The sequence below is a fragment of the Ursus maritimus genome, unplaced genomic scaffold, assembly GCF_017311325.1.
Source record: "Ursus maritimus isolate PB19 unplaced genomic scaffold, ASM1731132v1 scaffold_16, whole genome shotgun sequence".
NCBI classification, from domain to species: Eukaryota; Metazoa; Chordata; class Mammalia; order Carnivora; family Ursidae; genus Ursus; species Ursus maritimus.
Genome location: NW_024424008.1, coordinates 38,985,556 through 39,012,111, shown reverse-complemented (window position 1 = coordinate 39,012,111; position 26,556 = coordinate 38,985,556). Strand labels below are relative to the sequence as shown.

Sequence of the window (26,556 nt, the reverse complement as noted above, 5' to 3'; positions counted from 1 at the left end):
ATATATATATATATATTTAAAAAAATGACTGAGAGTCTAAATTGACTCTTTACAAATGATTATTAAGGTGACCCTTAGTGCGTGTATGTGTTAAAGAAGAAATACATGGTCATTGTGAAAAATTTAGAAAAGACAGGTAAGGCAAAACAAACCAAAACAGAAATTAACCAATTAAAGAATTAAATAATTTACCATTTAGATAAATAACTTATTTTTCCACTCTTGTTTTTTATACATCTTAATTTTTTAAGAAGTGGATTCCCCTTTATATGTTTATAATCTGTTCTTCCTCCCCCTTCACATTTTGAATAACTTTCCAGGACATTAAATATTTCACATCACTTTCAGTTGAATCACCCTTTATGGTTTGGCGCTTTTGAACTCCCTGCATTTAAAAAAATTTTTTAAATTTAATTTTTAAAAAATATTTACTTATTTGACAGAGAGCACAAGCAGGGGGAGCAGCAGGCAGAGGGAGAGAGAGAAGCAGGCTCCCCACTGATCAGGGAGTCTTATGTGGGGCTCCATCCCAGGACCCTGGGATCATGACATGAGCCGAAGGCCGACGCTTAACCAACTGAGCCACCCAGGCGCCCCTGAACTGCCTGCATTTTAAAAAACTTTATTATTATTACTATTTTTAGCTGATGTTACTAAAAAGTAACATGATTAAGATAGAACAGAACACACGTACTACATATTGGTGCATTTGGAAATTAGTTTAAAGAAAGGAGTTACAGTCACTTAGCTGTTCAGTAAATGCCCCAGAGCCCTTCTCTCCTTGTGTCCTGAGGCCAGCACACTAAGGGGACATCCACCTGGGCAGGGCCACCCTTCCAAGGCTTAGGAACTCTACAAGAGGGAGTGGGGTAGGAGAAGAGCACCAGAACAGACCCGCCTGTCAGGGTTCTCTGTGCATTCTGGCAGCTGGACTTCACCATGGAGGTCTTGCCCGGCCAGGGGACAGTGTATACCTGGAAAGAGCAGAACGCATGTCCCCCCCCCCCCCCCTCCCTCCCTCTTTTCCTCTCTTTTCTCTTTCTCTCTCTCTCTTTTTCTTTTTAAAGATTTTATTTGTTAGAGAAGAATTTGGGGGAGGAGCAGAAGCAGGCTCCCCTCTGAGCAGGGAGCCCGACGTGGGGCTCAGTCCCAGGACCCCGGAATCATGACTGAGCCGAAAGGCAGATGCCCCCAGAGCATTTTCTTCATCAGGTGTGGCTGGTCATGAAAGGGACGGCTGTCTAGGTTGGGCTAGGACTTGGTATATCTGGTTTGGCCAGTCTCCACGTCCAAGAAGTAGTTCATCCCAGCCACCACACGCTTATGGGCGAGCACCACCCGGAGTGCACAGCTGTGGGACATGTCCTTGCTCGCCTGCTGCACGTCCTGCTTGCTGACATGGCCAGCGTCCCATGGGGCTCCCACCATTGGAGACTTGCTCCTGCTCGTGTCAGGGTCAGAGCCAGGGTAGCCAGCAGGGTGCACAGGGACCCCGCCACGGTGTGCTCAGAGGCGCATGAAGCTCAGAGGGGAGTGTCCCAGCAGTGGCCCTCCCTGCATTTTTAAATGTACAATATTTATCCCCCCAAGTTGCCTTCTGTACCCTGAATAATAGTGCTTAAGCTGAGGCACAAACATTTCCAGTTACTGCAGAATACTGTTTACTAGTCAGTGGTTGGATATTTGCAGTATTGGAATTACAGTTTGAATATATGATTGCATTTTGCCCTTATTTTATACGAATGAGCAAATGGGAAGCAAAGTGCTTATTGTATTGATAAAAAGCACATGGTGTAATGTATTCGTACTTCTTTGGTGCTTTCTGGAGAGTCTTTGAAGTTAGGTGAACACTCAGTGGGCTCAATTATGTAGGAAAAGTGAGGGAATGTTTTTATGTATCTTATTATTCCTACTTTTAAAAAAGATTTAATTTGAGAGAGAGAGTGCATGTGTGAGAGAATGAGCAAGCATGGGGGAGAGGGACAGAGGGAGAGGGAGAAGCAGACTTCTCACAGAGAAGGGGAGTCGGACACAGGGCTTGATCCCAGGACCCTGGGATCATGACCTGAGCAGAAGGCAGACACTAAACCGACTGAGCCACCCAGGCACCCCTTTATTACTTTTTTTTTTTCCTTTCAATTTTAGCCTCCAGGCCCAACCTGGGATTTGAACTCATGACCCTGAGATCAAGAGGTGCATGCTCTTCTGACTGAGCCAGCCAGGCACCCCTATGACGGAATGTTTTTAGATTCTGGAATTAAGTTTTCAAGGATATTTTTTGTCCTGAAAGACTGGAAGTAATTGAGATTTGTAGAAATCATTACCTTTTTAGTAGCAGAACCCCAAAGAACATGCATATCTTTGAACTTGCCCATTTTTTCAGAAATATATATAAAAGCAGTATCTTCCTATTCTGTAATTTATCTATAATTTATTTAATTCATTCCTTTACAATTAGATATTCATATTTCTGGCTTTTCTCTATTGTAAACGATATGCAATGGATGTTGCCTTTTTTTTTTTTTTATCATTTTAGCTGTATCTCAAATTGACATTTAAAAGAACCTTTGTAATAACTTGTTCTAAATTTGAAGACTTCCCGTGGTAATTGGTTCATGTGAAGTTCTTCATAGTCATCATTATTAGCCCATATTTATTAAATTGCTGTATGCAGGGCACTGTGACCGCACAAATAACACTATAGCTGAAAGCAGCACATAGTTACTAAAATGATAAATGAAAGAAGCCTTTTATGTTGTTGGAAAAATGATAGTCAACACTTCTCCAGGCTTTTAAAATAGATGATTTTAGTCCAGTTTATCTTTTTTAAAAACCTTATTTCTAGGCTTTACTTCCAGGTATTTTACATATGTCAGCCTGAATATATAAACATTTCTCTAACTGAAATTTCTTTTCTTTTCTTTCTTTCTTTTTTCTTTTTTTTAGAGAGGGATCATACCCACATGTGTGTGGGGGGGAGCAGGGAGAGGGAGCGGGGAGCAGGAGAGCGAGAATTAAGCAGGCTCCCCGCCCAGCATGGAGCCCGACACAGAGCTCCATCTCACAACCCTGAGATCATGGCCGGAGCTAAAATCCAGAGCTGAAATCCGGAGTTGGACGCTTAGCCAATTGAGCCACCCAGGCGCCCCATAAATTGTTTTTTGGTAACATACATAACATAAAAATGGTTAAAGTAGTCAATTTTAAGTGTATAGTTCAGTGGCATTAAGTATGTTCACAGTGCCCTGCAACTATCAGCACTGTCCATTTCCAGAACTTTTCATCTTTCAAACAGAGACTCTGTACCTATTACACATGAACTCCTGTCTCTCCCTGGCTCCAACCCCCCCCCCCCCCCGCAAACCTCTCTTTTGAACTTGCTGATTCTTATAAATGTTCTTCTAAAGCATTAGAATGTTCTTAAAGTAAATGTATCAGAATGGCATTCCTCTTTAAAGCCGAATGATATTCCCTTGTGTGTATATATACCGCATTCTGTTATTCATTCATCTGTTGATGGACATTTGGGATGTTTCCACTCTTTGGCTGTTGTGAATACTGCTGCTGTAAACATGGGTGTACTTGTATCTAAGTTCTGTTTCAATTCTTTTGGGTATGTACTGGAAAGTGGAATTGTTGGATCATATAGAAAGTCTTGGTGGAACTTTTTGGGAACTGTGAACTGTTTTCCATAGTGGCTGCCCCATCTTACATTCTCACCATCAACGTGCAAGGGTTCTAATTTCTCCACATTCTCGCCAGCGGTTGTTTCTATTTTTTGGGATAGCCATCTTAATGGATGTGAAGTGGTCTCTCATGGTGATTTTCATTTCCATAAAGCTTAGGGATGTGGAGCATCTTTTCATGTTGGCCATTTGTGTATCTTTGGAGAAATGTTTATTCAAGTCTTGCACATTTTTGATTTGGGTTTTTGTTGTTGAGTTGCAGGAGTTCTTTATATGTTCTGAATATTCATCCCTTATCAGATAGGTGGCTTGCAAATATTTTCTCCCATTCTTTGGGTCGTCTTCACTCTCTTGATAGTGTCCTTTGTACAGAAGTTTTTAATTTGGATAAAGTCCAGTTTAGCTGTTGTGCGTGTGTGTGTTTGGTGTCATTATCTAAGGAATCCTTGCCAAATAAAATGTGAAGATTTGCCCTTCATGTTTTCTTTTAAGATTTTTATCTTTTGGGGCACCTGGGTGGCTGATTGGGTTAAGTGTCTGACTTTGGCTCAGGTCATGATCTCAGGGTTCAGGGATCGAGCCCCACGTCAGGCTCTGCTACCCTCAGAGTTTTGTCTTTTTAGCTCCTGTGTTTAGGTCTTTGATCCATTTTGAGTTGATTTTTGTTTGTGGTTTAAAGTAAGGGTCCAACTTCATTCTTTTGCTGGTGACTGTCCAGTTTTCCCAGCAGTGTTTGTCGAAAGCCTGTCCTTTCCCTGTTGAATGGTCTTGGCACCCTCGTCAAAAATCATCTGGTTAGGGGCGCCTGGGTGGCACAGCGGTTAAGCGTCTGCCTTTGGCTCAGGGCGTGATCCCGGAGTTCTGGGATCGAGCCCCACGTCAGGCTCTTCCGCTAGGAGCCTGCTTCTTCCTCTCCCACTCCCCCTGCTTGTGTTCCCTCTCTCGCTGGCTGTCTCTCTCTCTGTCGAATAAATAAATAAAATCTTAAAAAAAAAAAAAATCATCTGGTTATATATGCAGGAGTTTGTTTCTGAGTTCTCCCTTCTGTGTGTCCATTTTTATGCTAGTAACACACTGTTTTGATGACTAGAGGTAGCTTTGTGGTAAGTTTTGAAGTCAGAAAGTTTAAGTCTTCCAACTTCATTCTTTTTGAGTGTGAGATTCCATATGAATTTTAAAATTTCTAAAAAAATTTCTGCAAAAAATACTTGGGATTCTGATAGGAATTGCACTGAACTGGTAGATAATACTTTGAGTAGTATTGTCAATATTAAGTCTTTAGGTCTTTAACTTAAATTTCTATAATCAAATTTTTTATAATGGACATATGATTAATTTTAGCTTGTGCTATAACTTCTGTATGTTAGGTGTTTGATGACTTTTAGGATTCTGAAATTAACTGTCACCCCTACTCAGTGTGATTCCTGGTACATAACTGCTGGATGGAGATGGAAAACCTGCCGTCTGCATGTGGCCTAGACTTCTGTTTTGTTTTTTTTTTTAAACTTAGTCTCTTTTTTTTTGTTTTTTTTAAAGATTTTATTTATTTATTTGACAGAGAGACAGCCAGCCAGATAGGGAACACAAGCAGGGGGAGTGGGAGAGGAAGAAACAGGCTCCCAGCAGAGGAGCCTGATGTGGAGCTCGATCCCATAACGCCGGGATCACGCCCTGAGCCGAAGGCAGACGCTTAATGACTGCGCTACCCAGGCGCCCCTGGACTACTGTTTTCCTTGGTTCTCACCATGTTGGGCTTCATTGTATTTTAAATTCAAATTAAAAATCACCATTTCCAGGGTGCCTGGCTGGCTCAGCTGACGGAGCATTCGACTCTTGATCTCAGGGTTGTGAGTTTGAGTCCCACGTTGGGTGTAGAGATCACTTAAAAATAAAATCTTTTAAAAAAAATCCCATCACTTCCAAATAACATGGTTTTTTTGTTAAAATTCCTTTCCAGTTTTTAAAAAATTGGAAGATCTGGCAGCCCTTGGCACACTCAAGTAGCACCAGCCTCCTTTAGATGGAAAGGAGACTCTGGTTTTCTTGAGGAAGGTTGAATGTGGGTTGCCATTTTTGTCTTATATTCTGTCTGCTGCTGTCACCTCTCTGTTATTCATAGACAGAGTTTTCAACCTTGTTGAAAAGAGGAGAAAGAGAAAGTTGGATTGAAATTATCTCTTGCAATAAATGTTTATTGCTTATGGCAGATTTCAGCTGACCTGAAAACCACCTTTCATAACAGAATCTTCTTTGATGGTCTGGTTGGACTCTGCCCTGCCCCCACTCCCTTTGGAAGATGATTTCTGCTTAATGCTGTATAAATGTTTTTCCTTATAGCAGCTCCTTTTTTTTTTTTTTTTTTCTTTTAAGTAATGCCCACACACAATGTGGGGATCAGAGTCACGACTCTGAGATCAAGAGTTGCATGCTGTACCGACTGGGCGAGCCAGGCACCTCTTCTTACAGTAACTCTTAAGAAGAATGAGGCTTGATTAGATTCCTCAGAATCTACATTAATAAAATATCCTGCTGAGCTATCATTATGAAAGATTAATTTTGTGAATTGATACAAGTCATTGAGACTGAAGATTGGTTAGTGTTGTTTTTAAACAATAGAAATAGTAATCAGGAGAGATTAAAATCAGATTAAAATGTTTTAAGTATTGATTTTGAAAGATTAGATGCAAAACCTGGTAAGCTCGTAGCCAAGCTGAGCCATTACATGTGGTTTTATGTATGTGTATGTAGTGAGTGAAGAAGTTGAACTTGTCACAGAGTAATGGAAGTGAAGGCATATTGTAGATTTAGTGGATGAATGGATTTCATTAAAATATCCCTATGGTAATCTGATATTATGAGAGCAGCATTTTGTATCTATCTCCAAGAAGCTATAGGAAATAGAACATAAACTTCAAGTCCCATTTGAGATAATAATGGTTGCTTCAGTACACATTATTATTTTTATTAAAGATTTTATTTGAGAGAGAACGAGCAAGGGAGGGGGGAGGGGCAGAGGGAGAGGGAAAGAATCCCAAGCAGACTGCATGCTGAACACGGAGCTTGATGCGGTGCTCGATCTTATGACCCCAAGATCATGACTTGAGCCGAAACCAAGTCAGATGCTCAACCGACTGAGCCACCCAGGTACCCGTTATTAAGAAGTTAATATTATAGGTATAGTATTTTTAGCATTCTTTTTGCTTGGTAATTTGTGAAGATACATTTCTTTTTGATATCATATCAGTGCCATATCCAGTATTTGGGACGTTGGGGGTTTAATGGGCGCAAATGTTTGGAAGAAAGCAAAGAGACAAGTGATCAGAAGGTCAGTAAGGTTACAGTATTTTATACCACCATAGGTTGAGTTCATTGTTGGCCAAGTAAAATGCTGTGTTAAATATTACTGAGATTAACCTAGGGCCTCTGTGATGTTCTGTAGGCAACTGTTAGCCTTACATACCTTAGGAAATGTTTGAAACCAGTTGTTTTCATAGGGCCAAAGAAGTCCCTTTAACCTAATATGAATACTTGCTTACATACTGGCATTAAGTATTAGAGATGAGTTGCAAAAGAATTCTTTCGTTGAGCTACTTAACAGCTGTTCCCAAGAGACAAGGTGGGTAAAAGGAGAGTCATTCTAATACACGCCAACCTGGATTGCTCAAATTTGGCTGAGGTACTAAGATACCAGCTAGTACTATACATAAATAGCTGCTTGACCTGCTAGTCTTTGAAAGGTTTAAGGTGAACTAGTTCTGATGACTTCGTAAGACTTTAGAAGAAAAACGAGAGATTTTTATAGACGAAGTGTGTCTGCTACACAGGTTCTCATACGTGCTGAAAATTACCTCTGTGCCTAAATGCTGAGACGACTTTACAGGGGTGGGCGTGGGGTGGTAAGGGCACCGTGTTGGTAGAAATAATTTTCTGGCAGTGTTTGGGTCGACGTCATTTAGAGGCTAATCTACTGAGGACATATGAACGCTTGTAGTAGAGCTGGTGTTTCATAAACTGGTGTGGTTGTTGGTGCTTTCAAACCATATCAATTTTCACTGGGTGAATTTTTAAGAACTGCTGAATTTGTGTATACATACATATATATGTTTGTGTGTGTTTACATAACACACATGCACATATGGTTGTGGATTGTAGTGATATGTTAGAGAATAAAGGCTTTTTACTATTCGGTGGGACTTTTTAACTGTTTGGGAATTTATAAAATCACTTGAGCAAGGTGGCTGTCAGTTTTTCATCCAGAATACGATGGTTTGGCATTTGCCGATGGTTGCCAAGCTGTCATCTGCCTTTTATTGATTTGCTTTTATGATGTGTTTGAATTCACATTAAAATGGCATGTTATTATAAAGAGTAAGTGATTACACTTGGTCTGGGGAATGTCTGTAAATTATCAAAGGAAAGAGGTTTTTAGCCCAAGGAAAGGATGGTTTGATTGCTCCGGGGGGTGGAGGGGGAAGTATTAGTGGATTTTTAAGAAAATCAGCACTCAGGGGAAGGCTACAAGGGATATGGAAACGCCACAGAGTTTTCCAGAAGAGTTAGCTGAATTTGGAAGTAAGGAATCACTAACTATGTATCTTTGGAAGAATGCCCGACTCCTTCCTTGATGGGGTTGACGCATTCATATGTAATGAGTCAGCAATGGGAATCATCCGGGTGTGTAAACTTGAAGGAAATACTAAGGTTTTTAGAGCCACAAAGGGTACCCACGCTTGTTCCAGGGAAGTTTTCCAGGAAAAGATGTCATCTCTCTGGACTTCCTTAGATTTAAGTATTTTAAGAAGCCTCAGCCACTCTAGTCCATGAAGGAAACACTCCAAAAGAACTTTCATGATCGAAATACTTAAGTTGTTTATAACAGCGTTTGTGTCTGCTCTTCTTTCTCTTATTTTCGTATTTGTTCAGGAATAGACTCCCAATTTAGAAAGTTACACCATAGAAACGGGGTACCATCACTGCACCTTTTATTTGGGCTTAACTTTTAACTGTCGTTTAGGAACCAGTCAGACAGCAGTTGGGGACCTCCTGTATGACAGAGTTTAAGAAGCTTTCCTTCTTTATTAGGATTATTTTGTTTACAGAATTGTTTCCCCCGCCAAGGCAAGCCTCCGTGCACGTGAGTACTTGTGACTTGTTCATTTGATTATCTGGAGAGCCTACTCTTGTAAGGTTGTTAAAATGTTTACTGACTTAAACCAAAAAGAATTGAATCAGCAATTCCTATGGGATGTGAACATCATATCACATAGGCTCTGTTCTGGTTATTTTTATTTTCTTTGGATGGTCCTTGGATTTTGTTCTGTGGTTGTCAGAGCGTGGAAGAAGAGGAATTTGTTTGTTTGTGTCTCAATGACGGTTCCTTTCATATTTGTGGATCTAAGAAGTTTGGGGGTGGGGGAGAGTGTCTACCTCCCCCCCTCCCCCCACCAATTGGATAAAACAAGAACTTTGGCTCTTGGCACTTAACCCACTTACAAAACCTATATTGAATCCTCTATGCCCCCCCCAGCCCCCCCACTTTTAATACTGAATCTCTTGAAAAATGTCTCAAGAAATGTCTTTTTCCTGTCTAATTCCTGTTCATTATTTTGCTTGTAACCCCCTTGTCTCTTTTGAATAGCTTAACCTCTTCAGGGAAGCTCTGTGGCTCTTAACCCATGTAATTCTTGGCAACCTTAAGATTTCTCAAGGAACCCTCTGAGTACCTACCCCATTCTTCGGCTGAGTACCTACCCCATTCTTCGGCTCACCGGAAGCTCTTGCTAGCCTTATCCTTCTTGATGAAAGAAAAGAAAATGCGTTTGCATGGAATGTAAAGGTGAATGAAAAAGGTCACTCAGGTCATGCCTTTTAGCACAATGTTAACTGAACATTGAGCACAGAACTGTCCCACAGAAGTAAATGGAAGCCATGTATATGTAGTTAAAATTTTTTGTAGTTGACATTGTTTTTAAAAACTGAAAAATAGATGGAACCAGGCTGACTCAGTTCATAGAGCACGTGACTCTTGATCTCAGGGTTGTGAATTCAAGCCCCATGTTGAATGTGGAGCCTACTTAAAAAAAAAAAAAAAAAGCAAAAGTAGATGAAATTAGTTTGACCATTATATTTTATTTGACCCAATGTGGCTGTGATCTAACCATTTCAATATGTATAATCATGTTATAAAATCAACATGTAATAAAATTGAGATATTTTGCATTTAAAAAATTTACATACCAATTCTTTGAAGTTCTACATGTATTTTACATTTATAACCACAGCTCAGCTTAGATGGTAATCTTCATTGGAAATACTTGATTTTTATTTAGATTTCATGAAATTTACATTTGACGAAGTAGACATTCTCAAGTTGTACCAAACACAGATGTTTTCTAATAACTGAGTGGAGTTTAAAAAAAATCCTGTTCCTTTGGTATTTGTGTCTATGTTGACAGAGCTGGTTCATGTTCTTTATTTTATTTTTAAAAAAATACTGATTTGAGAAAAAGTGCGTGAGCAGTGGGGGTGGGAGGGAGGAGCAGAGAGAGAGGGACAAGTGGACTCTGCTGAGTGTGGAGCCCAGCTTGGGGCTCGATCCCATGACCCTGAGATCATGACCTGAGCTGAAATCAAGAGTGGGATGCTTAACTGACTGAGCCACCCAGGAGCCCTTAGAGTCAGTTTAACCTTGAAACAAAAGTATGTAAATTCAGAATGATCATTTAAGTAAATCCACCAGCTCTTGTATCAGCTCAATACTATTAATATCAATTCAAAGGAGCATTGCAAAAATTGGAAAAGCAAGCCTAAATTTAATCAATATCAACCAGCATTCTTCAGATTTTTCTTGTTTTTGTAGCCAGTTCACATCACACTATGCTTTTAATTAAAGTCTTCTGCATATTCGTGTTACAAAATGAATAAATTATTAATTTATATTGTAAAAAGTTTTAGTTTCAACATACATTTTTGTAGCCAAGGCACAAACTTTCCTTTGAACGTTGTATTCATATGCAGTGTGATAGTGATGTGATTTTTATTAGGTTTGCTAGGCCACCGTAACAAAATACCACAGACTGGGTGGTTTAAATGAAGGAATTTGTTTTCTTGCATTTCTAGAGGCTGGAAATCCAAGATCAAGGTGTCAGCAGGGTTAGTTTCTGCCTTGTCTCTGTATCCTCACATGGGCTTTCCCATGTGCAGGAGGGAGAGAGATTGATTTCTGACATATCTTCCTCTTTTCTTTTGCTTGCTTGCTTTCTTTTTCTCTTTCTTTCCTTCCTTCCTTCCTTCCTTCCTTCCTTCCTTCCTTCCTTCCTTCCTTCCTTGATTTTATTTATTAGAGAGAGAGCACACATGAGCAAGAGGGAGAGGGACAAGCAGAGGGGCAAGCAGACTCCTCCATTAAGTAAGGAGCCCGATGTGGGGCTCGATCCCAGGACCTTGAGATCATGTCCTGAGCTGAAGGCAGCCGCTTAACCGACTAAGCCACCCAGGTGCCCCTTCTCCTTTTTAAATGAGGTTGCCCCAGATGATCCTATGGATTCTCTGGGCTTAAAATTCTTTCAACCTGTTATTAAATTGCAAATTCATGATTCCAGCCCACATTATCCTCTGGAGGTCTTGGCCTGTATTTTTGTCTGGTAAATATCTCCACTTTTGCCACTCAGGTGACGTTGGAGTATTTTGAATACAGGGCATCCAAATCTGAGGTCTGTCCATCTCCAGTCCTCTCCTTCCAACCCTCTAAAGTTCCTTTGGTTATTAGCTCCACTGCTCCCTAGTTGCCAGAATTAGGAAGTTGGCATCATTTTGACGTTTCTTTCATATCTCTTGTCCACATCCTCTCACCATTTCTCCAGTCTGTCCTTTTTCTAGCCATGCTGGGTGAGTGCAGCAGCTTCCTGACTGACCTCCTTGTCTCTACCTCATCTTCCCGGATGACACCCTTCCACCTTCTGAAATATGCCCATCAAGTCCTACTCGAGCTGGAAGAGAGCCCAAGCCCAGTTTTTCTGGAGGAGAGCTTCTGAAGACTTGGCCCTTCCCCCCACCCCCATAGCTGTTCTCTTCTGGGCCCTGCCCTGTACCTGTCTCCGCTGTAGCTCTTCTCAGATGACACTGCACTCAGTTTCCACTTCCTCACCTCTCATTCATAATGCATGTGTTACACTGTAGTTCTGGGTTTCTCTGTGCCTGGATCCTGTCTCCAAGACTATTAGCTCCCCAGATAGGGATCTTGAGTCTTACTGGTTGACCTGGTGTATTCATGTGCTAGGGCTGCTGTAACAAAGTACCACAGATTGAGTGGCTGAAGGAAGAGAAATGTATTGACTGTTCTGGAGGCCAGAAGTCAGGGACCAAGTTGTTGGGACGGTAGGGCGGTGCTCCGTCTGAAAGTGCTGTTGGAAGGGTCTGTTCCAGGCCTCTCTCCTAGCTTCTGGCGGTTCCTTGGCTTTTGGCAGCAGAGCTCCAGTCTTTACATGGCCTTCTCCCTGTGTGTGTGTGTGTGTGTGTGTGTGTGTGTGTGTGTGTCCATTTCCCCTTATATAAGGGCATCAGCAGAATTGGATTCCGGGCCCACCATAGTCCAGTAAGACCTCATCTGAATTACATCTGCAATGACCTGATTTCCAGATAACATCACATGTGGAGGTAGTGGGGGTTAGGACTTCAAATATGGGGGTGCCTGGGTGGCACAGCGGTTAAAAGCGTCTGCCTTCGGCTCAGGGCGTGATTCTGGCGTTATAGGATCGAGCCCCACGTCAGGCTCCTCTGCTGGGAGCCTGCTTCTTCCTCTCCCACTCCCCCCTGCTTGTGTTCCCTCTCTCGCTGGCTGTCTCTCTCTCTGTCAAATAAATAAATAAAATCTTTAAAAAAAAAAAAAAAGGACTTCAAATATGAGTTTTGGTGGGGATACAATTCAACTGATAGTATGTTGACTGTAACATAATTGTAAAGTAATCCAGTGAAAGAATTTTTTAAAAGGTTTTATTTATTTGTCCGAGCGAGCGAGAGAGCACAAGCAGGGTGAGCTGTGCAGGCAGAGGGAGAAGCAGGCTCCCCGCTGAGCAAGGAACCTGATGTGGGACTCGATCCCCGGACTCTGGGATCATGACCTGAGCCAAAGACAGATGCTTAACTGACTGAACCACCCAGGTGTCCCCAGTGAAATAATCTTTGAGTAAAGGATCAGACTTTTATTTTCTTAATGGGCATTATGTTTAATCAAAAATAAAAGCTTACGATTTTGTTGTTGGTACTTTCCTATCTCTAGTTTTCAAATATATTCATATTTAGCAGCTTTTGAATTGTTACACCTTAAGAGAGGCAGGTGGATGATTCCGGTTGTTCTGTGTCCTGGTGAGAGAGAGAATGTGGCTTAGCTTTCGATGTATTTAATACATGAATAAGCCAACAAGGACAAAGAACTGGAGAGGAGAGATGTTCACAGAATCTTGAAGACGGAAAGCAGATGGACCCCAGGTAGCAGAGTTATTAGCAGACCAGAAGGAACTGAAATGTAAATGCGGGGGGAGAAGCCAACTAAAAGCAAACTGATTTGCAGAGCAGGACTGGACTGAGGAACAGGAAGTGTCAGGGCTTCTGAGTGGGTGAGGAGGGGTTGAAACTAAGTGTGAGGAATCAGGCCAGGAATACCCCTCTCACTGTGCACCCCGGGGAAAGACTTTTCCCAGTTTTCCTGGGGACAGCAGGCCCGCAGAAGATGAGAGGCTGAGAGGTGACAGGCTCCTTAACTGGGCCACCAGTCCCCTGACAGCGGGCTGGTGGGTCCCAGGCAGGGAACTTGTTGCCCTCCTCTCCAGATAGGTCACTCACTGACTGGTCCTATCCACGTACAGAAAACTTCTATCCAGGGGCACTGGGGTGGCTCCGTCAGTTAAGTATCTGCCTTCTGCTCGTGGCACAGTCCCAGGGTCCTGGGATCGAGCTCCCGTGTTGGGCTCTCCACTCAGTGGGAAGTCTGCTTGTCCCTCTCCCTCTGCCCCTCCCCCCGCCTGTGTGCTCCCTGCTCCCTCTCTCATGCTTTCTCATATAAATAAATAAAATCTTAGAAAAAAAAAAAACCCATACTTTATAAACAGCTTTTTAGTGCCCCCTTCTTAAATATTGAATTAGGTGGCTTAGGAACACCAAAGATCTCAGGAATGCCATGAACATGATTAAGAACAAAAACAGATGTGGGGGGGAGGAAAGCAACTTGAAGACAAGGCAGGAAGCAAATAACTTCAGATAAGTTCTTGATATTTATGTCAAAGAGGGAAGGGTATTCCATCTATGACGTAATAATTTGTAGTAAAATAGGGCAGAGAACGAGGAAGAGTTCTTGAAGATGAGAAATATGCCACCAGAAATTTAAAAATATAGTAGAAATCTTTCAGAGAGAACACTAAGAACGTAGACAGGAAAATGAAGAAAAGCAGGGGATTAACGTAGAGAGTCCGAGAAGCACGGAATAAGAATTTCAGAAAGAGAACAGAGGAGACATGTAGGACTGAGTGTGTCTGGGTTGACTTGGCCAATGGAGAGCTCAGGTCGGGGACAGAACCCCACACCAAGTCACATTATGTTGAATCGTCAGAACAGCAGAGATTGGGAAGAATCTTAGAACTTACTTTCATATAGAAAGAAAGAGACCTGCATAAAAGATTCCGAGTCAAATTTCCCTTAGATTTATCAGCAGCAGTGCGGGAAGCTGGAAGATAGTAGCTTCACGCCTTAACTGCTGAGGGAAAATGGTGTCTAGCTTACAATTTCGTTCTTGTGCAAATTAGTGATAAAGTGCATGCATAAAATAAAAACTGGTTTTGAGACCCGTTATGTTTGCAACTTACTGTTCACACACCCTTTTTTTCTTGGGAAGCTGTCAGAAGGTGTGAGCCATTAAACTGGGCAGAAAGTCAAGACAGGAAAGGATGGAGTCAGGGAATAGGAGGAAGGGGGAAGGAATTTGTGATCAAAGCCCCAGGAATGGCAGGTGTGTGCAGGTCTAGAGAATAATCAGTGTAGCTGAAGTAGGAGAATGACAGGCCTGAGGGAGGCCTGTCTTCCAGAAAAAAAGAAATTGAAACCATTGGATCACCCCTTGCATCAGACGGCGCTGAGGGAGCTTTGCAGACCTTTTTGACAATCTCAGAGCCGGAGGGATCAGTAGATGTGAAACCAAGCAGGTGAAAGAAAAGGTGCAGTTGCTGTCTCTAAGGGGGAGAATAGATACCAAAGAAAGGAACTGTAATCAGAGTACATTTTTATGGTATGAGAATGTAAATAGGAGTATTGATTTGACCAGGGCAAGGGGAAGTGAGTGCATAAACGTGGAGTATGGTGGTTTCTGAGTGGAACACTGTTTTTTTTTTGAGTTGGGGGGACCAGAGAAAGAGAATCTCAAGCAGACTCTGGGAGCACAGAGCCGGACGCAGGGCTCGATCTGACGGCCCTGAGATCATGTCCTGAGCCAAAATCAAGGGTCTGATGCTGAACCAATGAGCCACCCAGGTGCCTCTGAGTGAAACCCTTTTTTTCACTAGGGAGCTACTAGGTACTGTCTGGACTGAACAGGGTGCAGAGATAAAAGCGTGCCGTTGAGCACTGCGGAGGTCAATAGTGGAGGAAAGGCTGGGAGCGCAGCCTCAGGAGCGCGGGCCCGTTGAGGTGGAGGACTGCTCTTCTAGGACAAGCCTGTGTTCTGTGGCTTTTCAGGCTGTGTACATGGATGCACTCAGCAAACATTTTCTACAAAGTGAAACTTTTTGGGGCACCTGACTGGTCCAGTTGGTCAAGCATGTGACTCCTCATTCCTGGGTCATGAGTTCTAGCCCCCATGTTGGGCACAGAGCTTATTTAAAAAAAAAAAATTGAAACTTGTTATATTGCATAAGTTTCTTATTTTCATTTGATTTATCATTATAGGTCTACCTCATTGAAACTTGTACAGTGTTAATCATGTAGAAATTGCTGAGTGATGGGCCGTGTGGGTGGCTCAGTTGGTTAAGCATCTGACTCTTGGTTTCGGCTCAGGTCATAATCTCAGGGTCATGGATCGAGCCCTGCATTGGGATCCTCTGCTGATTGAGGAGTCTGCTTGAGATTCTGTCTCTCTCTCTCTCTCTCTCTCTCTGCCCCCTTTTTCCTCTCCCTCTGTCCCTCCCCCATTCACATGTGTTCTCCTTCTCTAAAATAAATCTTAAAAAAAAAAAGGAATTGCTGAGTGATACCTGCTAATTAATATTAGTTTAAATGTCTTGGAAAAAAACAAAAGTGAGGGCTTTCGAGTCAGTCACTTGCTTGGCTATAAACGACTACTTACTGTATTCTAGATGCCATGTCCAGATACAGTGGTTAGAAAACCATATAAGGCCTCCCCTTCGAGGAACTCACCTTCTAACAGGAGGGAGGTGGCCATGCAGGTGAATTGGCAAGGTAGTTTAGATTGCTTGAGGGGAAAATAAACCAGTGGGGTTGGGGCCTGTCCTCAGGAAGGGCCTGCAGAAGATGCAGATTTGAGAGGAGTCTGGACCTCTGAGAATGTGCCTGCCTGGGGAAGAACAGGGGAAGGGAGTGCTGTAGGGGGAGAGCCCTGAGGGAAGAAAGAGCCTCGCTTGTGGACAGACCCAAGGACCGGAAGGGTGGTGCTGAGCCTGGGGCTGGGTGATGGATGGAGGGGGATTTTGGGTGGAAGAGTGAACCTCTCCCAGATGGAGGAGTGATTGATGTGTTCTGACTTGCGATGATTCAGAATGTTGGGGGAAAATGGCTCAGGGAGGGCAGGAGAGGACACAGCTTCCCAGAGGCCCACCTGACAAGTAGCCCAATGTGCAGTTGTACTTCCATTGTGGGGGCGTGTTCGTGTTCATGTGCGTTTACACCCACATTTACATTATTTTTATTCATTCTTTTTACTTGCACGGAGCGGTTCCCTTTCTCCTTGATGCATTTATTTAGTAGTTGCAGTGGCTTGAACCCAGGAAGGTTAATTAATGGTTGAGGCAGCAAGCAGTAAACATACCGACCAGCAGCTCATACTAGCGTTATTACTTTATTTTTTTAAATTGCTGATAATTACAATAATGCACATGGGCACGGGTCCCAGACAGGAAGAATCATTGTCTGCAAGCAGATCTGGTGTGAGCTGATAATCCAGTCTGTATTTACTTTTAAATTTAAATGCTACATAAATCATAGGAAAGATGCCTTTTTGACTTGCTTTGAACTTGGGGGGAGGGTGCAGCTCTTTCGTATTTTTGTTATTTTCGCAATTGTTTTAATGGACATTAGAAGTTAAAGTAATTTGCTTTATCCTGATTGGTATCTGAATATGGCTTGCACCTAGTAAACAGAGTAAAATGGTTAGCAGAAGAGCACATAGAGAGTGCCGTTTGTAATTTGAAATGTAATTTCCTCCCTCTCTGCCCTGTGAAAGTCATTTTGGCAAATTGTCTGATTTTCTAGTTGTAAACAGATATGGGTTACTTACCCAAGAATTTCTGCCCTTTCTTGACTTTCAACATTATGGAACCTCAGAAATAAAGAACCAAGCCTTTGGTTTTCAGGGGAAAGTGAAAAATTAAGAAATTTTTAGATAAGGCCATTCATTCTTAATAGTGCAGACTATCCATGTACTATTGCTATCATTTTATTAAAAATATTTAAAAAAAATAAAAAGGTAATCACAGAATTCAGAGCACTCTTTCTTCAAGAGAAGACAGTTAGTAGTTCCATATCCTTACGCATTCAGGTGCATGCACACACACGTGCACACCAGTCCCTTCTTATTTTTCTCATTTTTCAGGCCATTGAACACTTGTCATGGACCTTATTAGCCCCCTAATGAGTATCAGGGAACTCCACTTTAAAATGCTAATAAAAACCATCTTCTATATTAAAATGTGAATGTTTTCATTGCATGGATTTGTTGTTTTTAAGGATTTTAATTTGTTTTGAGAGAGAGAGAGAACATGAGCAGGGGGAAGGGGCAGAGAGACAAGCAGATTCCCCGCTGAGCCGGCAGCCCATTGCGGGGCTCAGTCCCAAGACGCCGAGATCATGACCTGAGCTCTTATCTTTTTCTGGTTATAGTAGAGGAAAGGAGACCTGGTGGAATCAATTTCAGATCTCTGACATTAGCTCTTCATGTTTGTGGTTGTAACCTCTGGAAGTCAGGGTTTTAGCCAAAGCTGACCTGTGGATAGTTTCCCAACTTAACCTTGGTAAAATCACGGAGTTGAGTATATACTTTGGTGAAATAAATAGAATATTTTTAAAGGAGGTGTAATTTATTACATTAAGTACATGAGATAATTGAAAAATGGTAACGTAGTACCTAATTTTTAATGATTATGACAATGCATTTGAAATAAACAGTATTATAAAAGCATTTGATTAGCCAGAAGTAAGAAGCATGCTTATAGTTTCTGAGAGTAGTGCCAGCTTTGTGCTTGGATATCCCACAGAACGCTCCCCTACCCCACCATCATTTGTATTATTTCTTTTGTTTGGTTCTTTTTTGGAATTATTTCAATCATCTGTGAATTAGTAGGAATGATTTAAAATGGACATTAATTATTAATATTTAATTAGTAACACTCCTGGGTGTTTGTTACTTAAAATCGTTTCCCTCTTTTACGGTTTAAGAAAACATATCCCTTATACATTCCCCCTAACTCTGCACACACTATTTAGCACCCTCAATAAATAACCAAGTAATACTGGCCAGTGAGTTCAAAGGTTAAGCCCAAGTTCACACCATTTAGATCATCTTATATTAATACTCAAGCCTCCTGGCTTTCTGGCCTCTGCAGTTAGCGTGCCTTCAACGGATGACGGGATTACTGCCTGACTTTGGAATCTTGCAGATTCCTGTTCGGTGAGGAAGCTGTCTTTGTTTCCAAGCCATGTATGTTCCCTAGGCATCGGGAGTATCAGGAAAGTAGAGTTCTGTCTGTTGTAGTGCGAACTGTGAACCCAAGTGCAAAGTTAATATTGTGGGTGTCATTTATTATAATACCTAAAATTTGGGTAGCACCATGTTTATGTTGCACAGAAGCGAAAACTAATAACACTGCGAGAGGTTATTCCATGAGGTGGCATAGCTAGTAAGTTGAGGGGAACATCCTTTTCTCAAGAATACAAATTTAGAGAAATAACTTACGTAGCGCTCTTTGGATCACAGCAGTGTCTCAGTAGTAACTGCAGATTCATCTTGACCTAGCTTCCGTGCCAGCCGGAAGCTGGACCAGGGCCAGGAAGCCAGCAACTCCCGGTGATTTTCTTCTAAATGGTAGGGCGGTATTAAATGGTTCGTGTAAACCTGAATTCCCACAGAAGAAAATGCGGAGTCTTCATGCAGCCTGTTTGAAGTATGCCCGGATTTAATAGGTAAAGAAGGCATGTGCAGTCTTTTAAACCCATTTCATGCCATCCTGGATTTGGGAAGGATGCCTAGTCCCATGGGGACTTCATGGGTTCTTCCCTGCACGCTCGTAATTTTAAGGCTCCGGTTCTGTAATTGTAGCCAGAGAGAACTGAATGTTTCGGAGCCAGCCCGACGATAATGAGGTTAACATTTGAGTGCTTGCTCTGTGGCAGGCATCGGGCTTCCTGCTCCTGGGCAACGTCTTAATTTAATCCCCACAACAGGCCTGAGAGATATAGGTATGTTAGGAGCCCTGTTTTACAAATAAAGAAATTTAAACCTGATAACAACGGCCATGAACATTTGAAGAACTCTTTTCTATAGAGCAATCACTATTTCAGGCACTTTGCTTATGTGCTCATTTAAACTCACTTAAGCCTCAAGACAACACTATGATGAGCAGTTACTACTGTGAGCATCGTATAGATGAAGAAACTGAGGTCCAGAGAGGTTACGTGATCTGCCAAAGGCGGCACAGCTAGTCCCTGATGGGACTGGAACTCTGTCAGGGTCTGCCCTCCTTTTAAAGCCCTTGCCCTTGCCCATGACCTCAGGCACTTCCTCTGAGGTCAGGAGTGCAATGAGAGAGGATGAACGGTCGGTCAAGGCTTGTCTCCGTACCTGCTGGAATCGGTTTCTTAGGGTTCCTATTATGGGCAATTGGAAAGAAAGGAGCCAGTACAGAACCCGTCCACTGGAGAATTTTAGATCCATAAACACTATTCTTCGTCTTTTTTTTTTTTAACATAAAAGTATTTTATGTATTTATGTATTTTTCAATATCTTTCTTTGTAGAAGACTCTTTGCTCTCATCTTGGGGACACATAACAGAGCTCTCTTAAATCTTGGGGCTTGGATCCTTACCAACCAGTGTAATCCGGATGAACAAATTACTGTGTTCCTATGAAAAGCCTTGGAGACAGTCTAAACCATTTTTAATCTTGGAAATGATACCTCATTTATACTTTAATATTTAGAGCTCTAATAAAGCAGAGATTATTTGTATAAATTACTGCCTTTGAAAATAATACCTAACAGCTGGCATATGTCAGTGGAAAAATAATGGCTTTTTGCATTCAGAGTTTGCTCCCTAAACCTAATTCACCAGTTTCTAATTAGGATTAAGTTCAAATGTAAAAAAAAACAAAAACAAAAACAAAAAACCCCAAAACAAAACCAAAAAAAAAAAAAAACAAAAACACCCCACCAAAAACCACGGCTAAGGAGTTTCGGTTGGTGTGATGCAAACTGTCACTTTTAAGAACAGGTTTTCTCAGTTTGCCACTAAAACTGGAAAATGCCTAACAGGAATCCTGCTATTTTATTAAATAGTGGGTTGAAATGTTTGAAGCTTGTTTTAAATTGAAAGCTTCACTTCTTTACTGCTGATGAAGATATGCTAAAGGCTCCGAACTCCAGTCATCCTTTTGACAGTAACAAAAGAGGACTTTCATATGTATTAGGCTCTCGGCAGAATCATAATAGTCCTCCCACTGGAGAGAATTTATTACCTGCACACACAGGGTTTTACTCCATTAGGATGTATGCTCGTGTGTTCAGAATAAATAGTTTGTTTCTCAGGTATTGGCCTACTCTGATTGTAACTTACTAGTGTCCTGACCTAAAAGTGTGTCTTCTCTTTATGACAGATTGAAACCATGCAGCCATAGTCAAAATGCAAGCGGGTGATAAACAAGATTTAAAAAACCCAAGCCACTTTATTTTGAACTAACTTTAGAGTTTCTTTGAAGTTGCAAAAATTCTACAGATTTCCCCTGTATATACTCTTCCCAGGCTTCCCCTAATCTTCACATCTGACACAACCGCCGTGCAATTGTCAAAACTGGGAAATCAACACTGGTACGCAATCATTAACTGACTCAGACCTTATTTAAATAATTACTCCAGTTTTCTCACTGACGTCGATTTCCTGCCCCAGGATCCTGCCTTGGCTCCCGTGTTGCATCTCCTCGGTCTTGCGAAATGGAAGAGCCCGTCCGTCTTTGCTCATCGGTTGTCTTACGCGGCTTACTGCTGGTGAGGGCAGTGTGCCCACTGTGCAGTAATGGTTCTTCCCTTTTGTAGTCATCACTACCTTGGGGAGATACTTTAAAACGATGGCTTAGGTGCAGGCTGGTGGACAAAGGTTTAAGTCATTTTAACTTACGAATCATGAAATGCCAGGCAGAACTTGAACAACCACGAATGAATACATAGGATCTTGGCACCCATTAATAGACTGTCCTTTTGCTGACTTTTTCTTTACAAATGGAAGGTCTTTGATGATGAGTGTTGTGCCTTTTGCTATCACTACCCTGCAGGTAGGTAACTAGATGCTTCGAAGGCATGCGTCATTCAGTATTTATTCATACTGGGACTGTGGTAACTGGCCTTCCTGGGGCGAAGCTGGACCGCTTGCCTGCCTGTATTGCAGCACCTTCCTATCCGAGGAAACATGATTCACTCAGTAAGGGGATAAAACCGTCCTCTTCAGAAGATGCTCCCTCTACAGCAGGCACTTTGCCAAACCCTGGAGCCAAATTAGCTTCTGAGATGATCGTTTCATTGAGGAAGGAAATACTGGGCTTACATTTCGCTTTGGACTGGGGGTGCTGCAGTGGTCCTGAGCCCCTTCATGAAGGGGTGGTGGGGGAGGTGGGCCCCGGAGCTGCATCTCTGGAGATGATCATTAAAGGCCCTCATTTAGGTTAGGCTCAGATTTAGATTTACTTACATTTATTTCTTGCTTTAAGCCATATCAGCTTCTCAACCAAGTTACTAGAAGCACTTTTTACCAAGTTGAGTTTCTGTCCTCGTAAAGCGAAACTCTTTCCGCTGAGCCAAATTAATAAAATGGAATTTCTTATTAAGAATGAATTATTAAGTAAAATGGAAGCACTGGGCTGGGAAGCAATTGATGCAATTTGTTTTCAAAGCCTTAAAAGTGCTGCAATGTGCATAGATCACAAGGACCGGCTTAAGTGCCAAAGCATAGGGCATTAATTTTCTTTCGTAGAGGATTCCAGGTTCACAGGATGTCAGAAGTGCTGACTTGGCAGTGAAATCCCATTTGTAGCATGTTAGATTAGGAAACAGATTGATTTATACATTGATGTAATGGATCCAGGCACGGTGTGTGCTTAAGAAAGTGGGAGCACATTAAATAAGGGCATTTTCAGAGGAAAGGAGTACAAACATCACAGAACAAAACCGATCCTATTATCGTCTAGGTAAGGTTGGGATATGTTTGATTAGTTGATTCCTAGACATGGTCCACAGAGGCTTTTTATATTTCAGATGATACCTTCTTGAGAGTCTCTGATGACCACAAGGATTAATCTTTCTGAACTCAAAAGTGAATCCCTGCAGCATATTAGCTGTCTGGAGTGATTCCACTTACTCTCCTCTTTCTTGGTGGTAACTGATGTGAGGGGCTGCTGCTTCGCTGCCTCTTCCTGTAGCCTTAACCTCCGGTATTTTAGATTCTCTTTAGGGAAGGCGATGCTGACCATCTCAGCACAAAGATCAAATGCACTCATCACTGATGTATTGACCTTAGTGGTTGACCCATAAACTGAACATTTATACAGTTGGAGCTCTTGTGGTCTTTTAGCCAACAACCATAATGAGTAACATGTGGAACATAATCTTTGGTGCTGATAAGTGGCTGCCTGCACGCTTTCGACCACTCCACGTCTGTGGCTCTGGTGATCTCACAGTAACTAACTCATCGACACTGTTTCTTACCTGATTTCATGTTTACAATTGAAGAGGTTAATGCCCCCTCCCCCCAGAACTTCTCCCACACCCGAAATCCTGTTTGTTTAATAGCTGCTTTTAATGTTAAAATATACAAGGCCACCTGGCTGGCTCAGACAGTGGAGTGTGCAGCTCTTGATCTTGGGGTTGTGGGTTCGAGCCCCATGTTGGGGGTAGAGATTGCTTAAAATCTTAAAGGGGCGCCTAGGTGGCTCAGTCAGTTAAGCATCAGACTCTTGATTTCTGCTCAGGTCGTGCGTGATCTCAGGGTCATGGGATGGAGCCCTGTGTCAGGCTCTGTTCTCGGTGTGGAGTCTACTTAAGATTTCTCTCTCTCCCTCTGCCCCTCCCCCTCTAAAAAAAACCTCTTAAAAATAAATAAACTATACAAAGGAATAGAGAGAATTTAGGAATTATTGCCCCACATCTTTTAGATTTAACTGTGGTGGTTTAATTATTTCCTTTTGACCTATGGCTTTGGCTTTCTTGCTTATATATTTATCATATCTTTCTCGATTTTCTTTATTTCTGTCTGGGCTTTTGAGGTAGGAAGGAAAGAACTTAGGAAAACACTGGTTTCAGTAGATAAAAGTGTCCCTGGGTTTCTTTGCCTTTGTCTCGGTATTAACCCATTTATGTATACCCATTTTCCTCCATATCGTAATCCAGCATTCTAGCCATAATCCTTAGATATGGCTCTCAAAAGAAGAATGGCCAGTAGAAGAGGCATTTTGGCACACATATTGAACTCAGTGTGAGAATTAAACACATCTGCCTTGTGTCCTTACCCCTTTTAATGATTGGTTTGAATTAATATACCATTAGAGTATTGCCTATAAATGTGTGTTTCTTTCCACAGATGTCCTTAAATATTCTTTCTTTTTCTTTTTTCTAAAGATTTTTAGTAATCTCCACACCCAACGTGGGGCCTGAACTCACAACCCTGAGACCAAGAGTCCTGTGCTCTACTGACTGAGCCAGGCCCCCCTTTTCTTTCTTTTTCTTATCAGCCTATAGCTTTATATGCAGTTACGTGGAAGGCATAAGGATCTGCCTTCTACTTTAATAAATGATGAATCATCACAGTAGGACTACAATCAATTCTAGTTGATAAAGTTGCTAATTGTTCTTCCGTTGGCTTTAATCGAGGTGTTCTTTCAACCCTGATTGATCTTGGCAATATTTTCAACCCAAATTAGCTTTCTCCTAGCTATCCAACAAGTGTCTGTGCTTTCTTCTCTTGTACTGGTAGAAAGCGGGCTTATTTTAATATGTTCCTAAGCAAAATGCGTGGAGGGTGGCAAATTTTTCCTGGAGAAAGGTTATAATGTATTTCAGAATCAAATGTAGTCTGATTGGAAGGACCATTAATGTCTGTGTCGTCCATCACCACAAATAAATGAGAGTTGCTTAGAAAGCATATATTTCCCATATATTATAAAAGTCAAAGCTACCCTTTCTGTTAATTGGAAAACCATTTTATGTTAATTGCTCTTTTTAATAAGAGCAACGTGATAGACCATACAATCTTTAACCCTATCCGCCAAGTTTTAACATTTTAAGAAACTGTTTAATTTTTATTTTGAAAGACCTTTTACATTAGGGGAGACCACAAAACTCCATTGTGGCTGTAATCATCAATATCAGTGTATTTCTAGATGCTGGGATGCCTGTGTTTTTTCTAGAACACAAGACTTTGTAGGAGCCTTAACTGTCATAATGCCTAACTGTTACTTCTCACCTGTAATTTGTGATCTCTTAGTGGCTATCATCTTTTCACAAAGAAGAGGATACTAACCAAAGAAAGACAATGGGATCATTGATTATTTTTATCTAATACAAGTTAAAATTGCTCATGAAATCCGCTTCAGTGTTCCGTTTTAGTGTTCCACTTCCATGAATGATTCCATCACTCATTGAGAGATACTAGCTGTGCTTGACATCTTCCTCACCACCCCCCCCCCAGCTAATCTGTCACCAAGTCTTGCCACTTGTGCCGTCTGATCTCTTAAATCCGTTTCTCCGCTGTACTGCCCTAGTCCAAGGTACCATCCTCCCCCACCCCCTCTCTCTGCCCCCTTCTCTCTCTCAGTCTGCAGCTCCAGCTTCCTGAGCCCTCCCCTGCATACACTTGTTCCCTTTCAATCTCTTTGCCATCTTGCAACCAGAAAAAGTATCACAGCTGCATTTTGAAAATATTAACTTCGTGCTTAAAACCTCCCAGCACCTCAGTGATAAAGACAGAGTCCTTTCTTGGTTCACGCACTGTGTAGGCTTGTCCCTTCATGCCTCTCCACCCTTCTGCTGTTGTCCGCCTCTCTGTCTCCATTCTCTCTACACGGGAAGTTCTCAAGTACTGCTCTCAGGAGTCTTCTCTGACCACCTCCTACCCAAACCTAAGTTAAATTCCCTTCCTGCCTGCTGCTTCAGCGCTGGATTCTTTTCCTTCGCAGGACATCCGGGAATGTGGTCACACTTTCTCATGTGTGAGTGTGGACTGTTGGGCTAGACCGTAAGCCCCGTGAGAGCAGGGACCATCACTTTTTGCTCACTCTTGTGACCTAGGCATTTAGCATGTTGCCTTGCAAGCTAGTAGCTGCCCCAGAAAATTGTGTTGGGTGGGGGAATTACTGGAACTTCAGCCTTCCGATACTTTCATGGCTTACTCTGTTGAGGAATGGGAAGTAGATGTGCTCATAGTAGAGCAGATGGAAGTTGGATTATAGGTTCCCAAGTCAGAAGTGTCCAGGTGGGGAGTGGGGGTTCGATTTTCTGTTGACCTTTCGCTTTGATCATGTAAGTCCAATAGTCGTCGTTTTTTTCTGGCCTAACTCCTGGGAAAAGGATTTGTTTATGAAGATAAAAATAATAAATAATGAAGTTTTAAAAGATCAGCTCTACTGTCACAAACCATTGGATGACTGTGCATTTGTGCCAGCTTTTTTGGAGTAAACGTGGATTTTTTTTCCCCCTTCGGTAGGCTCTTGCAGCCAATGCTGGAACAGGGTTTGCTGTCGCTGAGCCTCAAATTGCAATGTTTTGTGGGAAGTTAAATATGCATGTGAACATTCAGACTGGGAAATGGGAACCGGACCCAACAGGCACTAAGAGCTGCTTTGGAACAAAAGAAGAAGTTCTTCAGTACTGTCAGGAGGTAAGAGTGTTGCCAGAACGTGAAAACGGCTTTTTTTTTCTGGGTCAAGCTTGACCCTCTTTACCTTAGAAGACCACGTTGCTAATGACGGAGCCCCGGGCCTTTTATTTCTAAATATATATGACATGACTGAGACTTGTCAGAGGCTTTGCCTGTGCGCGCTGCGAGCTCTAGGTTCTTTCAGGAGGGAACAGGGCAGAAGCTTGGCGGGAACCGTACGAGTAAAACCTGGTTCTCCTGGCTTCTCACTTCCTATGGGAGGATGTGAAGCCAAACACGTCATGTGTATGCTAGTAAAGCCCGGTTCTCTTGGCTTTCCACTTGCTGATGGAAAGCCACCGGTATTGTAAGTGGTAATCTCAGATCTGACTCAACTCACCTTTTAGGTCAAAACGTGACCTAGGAAAGGGTAGGAGATGTTTTAACTTCTTACCAAGATTAGCCTAGAGGGCCAGGGTTAAGTATTATTCTCTGATTTCATCAGACATTTCCATGGACTTGCCTTTTTTTTTTTTTTTTTTTAA

The 26,556-nt window shown here is 42.0% G+C and overlaps 1 protein-coding gene across 4 annotated transcripts in view; it reads left to right on the top strand.

Moving 5' to 3' along the window:
* The window catches only part of APLP2 (amyloid beta precursor like protein 2), a 79,984-nt gene that overhangs the window by 16,209 nt on the left and 37,219 nt on the right, over positions 1–26,556 (top strand). For all 4 annotated transcript variants that reach the window (XM_040631031.1, XM_040631029.1, XM_040631032.1 and 1 more), the window contains exon 2: positions 25,859–26,032. In XM_040631031.1, the coding sequence (XP_040486965.1) occupies positions 25,859–26,032 (174 nt within the window). The remainder of the gene's footprint in view (positions 1–25,858; positions 26,033–26,556) is intronic.